Source organism: Sinocyclocheilus anshuiensis, unplaced genomic scaffold (assembly GCF_001515605.1).
Source record: "Sinocyclocheilus anshuiensis isolate Anshui unplaced genomic scaffold, SAMN03320099.WGS_v1.1 scaffold697, whole genome shotgun sequence".
Lineage (NCBI taxonomy): Eukaryota > Metazoa > Chordata > Actinopteri > Cypriniformes > Cyprinidae > Sinocyclocheilus > Sinocyclocheilus anshuiensis.
In genome coordinates this window covers 1,500,338-1,507,210 of record NW_015538036.1, presented here as the reverse complement: position 1 = coordinate 1,507,210, position 6,873 = coordinate 1,500,338, and the positions used below count along the sequence as shown (strand labels likewise).

The 6,873-nt window shown below is 38.1% G+C and overlaps 1 protein-coding gene across 1 annotated transcript in view; it reads right to left on the bottom strand.

Moving 5' to 3' along the window:
* The window catches only part of ncor1 (nuclear receptor corepressor 1), a 104,256-nt gene that overhangs the window by 8,402 nt on the left and 88,981 nt on the right, over positions 1 to 6,873 (bottom strand). Inside the window, 4 exon segments of the mRNA XM_016477050.1 lie at positions 5,275 to 5,545; positions 6,253 to 6,451; positions 6,543 to 6,693; positions 6,808 to 6,873. Coding sequence (XP_016332536.1) covers positions 5,275 to 5,545; positions 6,253 to 6,451; positions 6,543 to 6,693; positions 6,808 to 6,873 — 687 coding nt within the window.

The window sequence follows — 6,873 nt, the reverse complement described above, 5'->3', positions numbered from 1 at the left end:
TCTATCTATCGATCGATAGAGATAATTAACACAGTGAAGACTAATTAATTTACGCAATGTATGTAGCATTTCTTATTTATTGTAGTTTTTTGTCCTATTGCTTGCAATTAGTTTCTTTTCCTTATTTCATCAGTGACTGTTTATTTATCTTCAGTGAGCTTGAGGATTTTTTTTTCTCTTTTTAGGCTTGTATTAGTTTGATATTGACATTAGTGATAAGGATTATGAAAATTCTATAGTATCAAAGATTTTAATATCATAAAAACCTTTTTAAAAGAAGAAGAAGAAAAAACTACATCGTTGATATGTATCGTTATCGTGATATAAAAATGAGTCATATCGTGATATACGATTTTGGTCATATCGCCCACCCCTAAAATATATCAGAAAATAGTTATTTTAAATTGTAATAATATTTCACAATATTACTGTATTACTGATCAAATAAATGTAGCCTTGGTGAACATATGTTTTTTTTTTTTTTAAGTCTCCAAACCTTTGAATGGTAGTGAACATACGGACTCAAGTCATGAACTGTACAGAGTTACGCAACCTCTGTTGTTAGTAAACTGATCATCATTATTATTACTCAACATAAATAAAAAAAATAAAATAAAGTGTCTATCTGATGACACTCACTGCTGCCACTGATGAGCAGCGCAAAAAATCGCGCGAATATGAACGTGGTTTAGCGCAGCTCGTCAGTGAACAACGGCTCTGTGTAGTTAATGCTGCTCAATGTGAAAGGTGATGGAGATTTACCGCTGATTACAGAACCGGCTTTACTGATAAGATGCGCGTTAAATATCGCATGCGATTAATCGTGCAGCCCTACTGCCAATGAAAAATTCTTCTGAACATTCATTAATCTTAGGTATTCCAATATTTAATAACACGTTGTTAAAATCGAAAGTTGCAACTGTGTTATTTAATGAGCTAACATGAACTAAGACTTAATAACTTCTGTAGCAAATGTAGCTATTGCTCATTGTGAATGTTAATGCATTAACTAAGGTTAACTAATGAGGTCTTATTGTAAAGTGATACCTATTGGTCTTTATAGTTCTTTTGCACTTTAATCTGTGTAAAACTTTTAACTTTATACATTTTTCTGTTTTGCTTTATTGCATTTAAATGTTCAGTTATTTTTGTTATAAGAAAAAAGTTATTAAACCTGTTATACTGTATTATGACAGCACTTTTTTTAAAACTAAATTTCAATACCGTGATAATACCGTATACCGTGATAAAAGCATTAGCAATTAATAGCAACATGAAAATTTGATACCGGCATATCCCTAGTCCTAACGAGCCTTAGAAACGGTTTCTTTTTCCGCGACATTGCGGCTGGAACAACAACATACAAACTATATAACAGTGATATGCAGGTACTGATTATGTGTGCTATTCAATGTTAACGTGTCTAATGTGAGTTTGAATATCATTTTGTGTGACCGTTATAGCCATACTGAAAGCAACAATAGATAGTTTACCTCAGATCTTGAAAATAAATTAAAGCAAAGATGTAGCCTACGTTAAAACTGTGAACTCACTGCGAACCAACGAGTGTATTCCATGACAAAGATGGTATCAGTCAGATGGTATGTACTCAGTATGTACATTTAATGATGTTAAAAAGTTTAAATATTTATGAATTAGATTATAAACTTATCCATTTCGTTGCGAGTGCAGTGCGCTTCCACAGAGAGCCCGCCCACACATGCTTCTGATTGGCTGTGATATTTGATTGATTCTGTCACATTGCATCTGGTGTGGACACCCAAATTGCTTGTCGCTGGAATCTTGTCGCGTGTAGTTAGGACACGGTGTTAGGCAAGGAGTATCTCATTTGACCTTTGCCTGTGTCAAATCCAATAACCTTTACATAAGCAGCAGGCGGCCCAATCAATCTACTGTTGCACTTTAGCCGGACTCACCAGTAGGCGTAGTAGGCCACTGCCATGACCACTAACGCCCCACAGATCCCTGTGAAGATCATCACAGCCCCCTGGTTCAGCATCTTCGCTTCTGGTGATGGGCCTTCAAAGCAGAACAATTATGAAATTAGCCTCCTCTGGTTTCGTTCAAAAATGGACAGGCGGTTCTGTTCTTGACAAGCTTGGAGACAGATGAAATTTAAAGAAAGTGCTCCTGAAAATACTTGGCAAAATAAGCCTTTTAAAAAGTTGAACGAGGCACCAGGTCTCGCTTTGGCTACAGCGACATGCTAATGCTAATCCCACAGAAGGAGAGCACTTTTATGATGATGTAAGCAGAAACAAAACTAGATCCCATAAAGGCGGCGGCACTCAAAACCAGTGGACGTAAAAAAGGACAGTCTTCCAATGCTGAACTCCAACTGGATGCTGTTACCAACTGCTAACCCAAGTTCCAAGCACAGTTCGAGTTAGCGAATCCTTAGCAAGATGCAGCAGTCCAACAGCACAATGTGGACGTAGCGGCAACCTTCCGTTAAGCCAGAGAGAGCAGTTCTCAGCATCCTGTGTTCCCTCCTCTTCTCTAATCTCCTCTGGATTAGATTACCAATGATTAGCACTCTGGAGCAGCACCCTGGATAAGTCACATCGAATTTACATCAACTTCAAGCGATTTAGCTAAGTGGGACGGGACAGTGGTGACTTCCTTTAGCCACCAGGAGGAGCCTTTAGGGTCAAGCCCACTCTCTAGCATTTAAATGATCTTGTACAAGGAGGCATGATATGTTTCGGTAGTGATTCTGGAGACTTGTGGGTGCTGTAGCATGCTTGACAAGCTTCTACATGGCCTTGCTGTAGATCTGTGAACTTGTTCTTGGCATTCAAGGTCGACAAGGCCCTAAATCCAGTTTAGATGAGGTGGTGACAGAGAAGATGAGGCAGGTTGTGGCCCAAAGCCATGAATGCACAACTGCATTGCTGGCATAAACGGAGAACACAATGTGCCACAGGCCTACGTCACACAACAGCGCTTCCTTTTTTATTTGTTCTGCTTCTGTTGCTCACTTCATCTCATTATTTCTTCTAGCTTCTTTTCATCTTTCATCATTCGTTTGTCATAAATTTGTGTGATGTGAGACTTTTTGTTGCTGTACTGTATCAATGGGAAAACCCTTGCAGAGAGTCCATGTATTCTTGAATGTGCAATGTCCTGTGTACAGCTGTGTTAATGTGCCTTCTTCAACACTTTGTAAAGCCATCTCCTGATAAGGTGTGTAGCATAAAACCTATACATTATGAGCCATATGAGACCAAAGCAGCTTACTGGACTGCAGCTGAGGTCAATGTCTAAATCTATAATCTAATCAGTATCTTACACATACAAACAAACAAACACCGTTTAAACAAACTAAGATATTATCGTTACAAATTTCATCCATCAAAAATGTTCCTTCATCTCTGCATTTCCCCAAACTTTAAGATAAATATTCTTCTGTACATACATTTATATCCTTTGAACAGCACTTTTTTTCTTTGCAAGAGCTACCCTTTGATACTGACTCTAATAAATACATCATGGAAAATGTCAGTTATCTTTGCTACTGTGTCTCAGAAAATTCTACACACTTCAAGTCTCATAAAAAATGCATACAAAAGATGAACATTAACAACAGACAGGGCTTGTGCTAGCTTTGACAGACTGAATGAACATCATTACAAGGGACTCAGTGGTCAATAATTCTCAGTGGGCCAGTGCACAGTGTGTTTTCAGTCCTAGTACACCAGGGGTCTCACACATAGGCTAAACCTTGTACAAGTACAAAAACATATGCCAAATAGCACCCACACATTGGCATTTATAAACAGACAAACAAACCGGTTACCTGACCATGCATATGCTCACTTTGGCAACCAATTTTCCAGCTACAGAGCCTAACTACTGAACTGAAATGAATGCTGCAAAAAGGGCTTTCAATGAATTCCAAATCCATGCTAGAAGGTGACATTTAATTTCTAGATAAGTTTCCATCCTACCACCAAAATACAGTGTCTGCATTCTTTGGGAAGTCATCCTTTGATTGGCTTAAAAAGTGTTAAAAAAAATAAATAAAAAAAAACCTGTGCACTTAACATCTGAATATTAATTAATGAATTACAAATCCCATAATGCACTGTGAACAACAATAGTCAGTCGTGATGATAAACTAGATAAAAAAAAAAAAAAGTTAATCACATGGATGGACTTGCACCTTCTACAAAAGCATACATTCAACAGCCTTGTAGCATCTGGACCAATCAGACACACAATTATTTGTTATACTTAATAGGGCTGTGCGATATGACGATATGTATCGGATGGATGAAATAAAAAGTCTATCGTTTCATATTATGCTCTATCGTTTATTTCATGGTGTCGCAAAATACATTGTTTACGGTAATACTTTTTCATCATTTGGATGACTGCGATCTTTACACGCCACCACGGGGCGTGAAGGGGAGACAGAACTAGGTGGAGAACGAGGACAAAGGACAAAACGAGGAGCTCGTTCCTAAACGAGGGACTACATCTGTAGCATGGACACGTGTTACTGCAGTTTAACGATTACATAAACACACTTGTATGCATCAGAATCCCCGTCTTTGCAAGTATCCTCATAAACACAGTGATTTAGGTCTTAGGAGATAGTAAACAGTTGAAAAAGAAAACGCATATGTAACAGTATATTGGATCCGGACTTCGGTTTTAAAGGGGACGCTGTCCAATGTTTGTCCTGTCTGCCATTCATATTAATCAAACAACAGTGAGATAAAATCTCCCACTGCTCTTGACTAAATTATTTTTGTAACTTTAATAAGAAGAAATTAAAAAATAATAATGATGTACTGTGTGTGTGTATAATATTGACATTAGTGATAAGGATTATGAAAATTCTATAGTATCAAAGATTTTAATATCATAAAAACCTTTTTAAAAGAAGAAGAAGAAAAAACTACATCGTTGATATGTATCGTTATCGTGATATAAAAATGAGTCATATCGTGATATACGATTTTGGTCATATCGCCCACCCCTAAAATATATCAGAAAATAGTTATTTTAAATTGTAATAATATTTCACAATATTACTGTATTACTGATCAAATAAATGTAGCCTTGGTGAACATATGTTTTTTTTTTTTTTAAGTCTCCAAACCTTTGAATGGTAGTGAACATACGGACTCAAGTCATGAACTGTACAGAGTTACGCAACCTCTGTTGTTAGTAAACTGATCATCATTATTATTACTCAACATAAATAAAAAAAATAAAATAAAGTGTCTATCTGATGACACTCACTGCTGCTGGAGGAGTCAGAGCTCTGTGAGCCTCTCTCACGGGGGTCCTTATCTGGGGCAATCTGGCGCGTGATGATGACATCAATAAAGTTTGCAGCAGTTATGGTGGTCTTCCCATGTGTGCGTAGCTCCTCCTCCATGCGTGACTTGGTGGGTGGGGCTTTCTCTTTGCTCCCTGCAGCTCCTCCACCCTCTGCATACACAGGATGGGAAGGTTTCCCACTAGGAAGTGACACGTCCCCATATGGTGACTGCACGGAACGGCGCTCCACCTCTTGCGACTCCTGTGCTGCCCGTCGTGATGTCATCATGTCATATTCTAGTATAATTCGAATTTTGATCATATTTAAGTACAAAATTCGAATTTAGTTTTTCAGCCATTTTGACAGCCCTAGTTAACAGAAGGCCAACTGTACTCGCTTGATGTTTGAGAACCAGTGAGGTATTATGTTTCGAGCAAGTTAAAAATATGTTCATTTGTTCATTTTCACAAATGTTTTTTTTTGGAACAATTTAAAGATGAGTGAAAGATGACATTTTTTTGGACAACATTTTTGGGTGAAATATCCCTTTAAAAACCTCAAAAAATAAATAAATAAATTATAAATAGATAAATAGATAAATAAATAAAATACATAAAATAAAGATAAATAAAAATATAAAATAAATGCTTTATAAGTTTATAATACAGTAAGTTAATATAAAGTTAATATAATACAAATAAAGTTAATGTGTGCACGTAATTATTAATAATAATAAAACTAATAAATTATTATTAGATTGTGGTCATAAATAGTGCATTGCTCACATGAGTGGTGTAATGACACTCTTGGAGTTGGTGCCCTGGAAGATGCTCGGCCGCTGTTGGAGGACGCCCTCCTGTGATCTCACAGAGGGTGAAGTGGAACGCAGAAAACTACGGCTGCCTGGTCGGCCAGGTTGCTCAGAACCTGCAACATATCACGGAACGGCGCTCCGCCTCTTGCGACTCCTGTGCTGCCCGTCGTGATGTCATCATGTCATCATCCCGGCAGCTACTGTTATTATGCTTGCCCTCCTTGACTTTTGCAACATCCATCTGCGGGGCAGAGGCAGCAGCGTCCACCAGGGCGGCGAGGGCATCAGCTGCATTGCTGTATCGGCTGGCTTGAGCTGCAGCTGCTTGTGAGGGCATTTGCCTGAACAACCGAAACAGGAAGAAGTTTAATAGAGCAAAACTAATTTAAAAATCCATAAATTAAAAGGGATAGTTGACCCAAAAATGAAAACTGTCATCAATTACTCACATTCATGTTGTTCAAAACACGTAAGAATTTTGTGCATCTTTGGAACACAAACGAAGATGTCTCCTGTGATCTCACAGAGGGGGAAGTGGAACGCAGAAAACTACGGCTGCCTGGTCGGCCAGGTTGCTCAGAAACTGCAAAATAAACAGCGACAAATCCTAAGAATACTGTCAGAATACATCAGTTTGTTATAGACTGAGAAGAAAGGACCATTATTGGTGACATAATTTCCTTCGGAGTAGTCTTACCTCCACGCATATATTCTACCGCTGCGCGTTCCCGTTCTCTCTGATCTCTTTCTCGCTCCCGCTCTC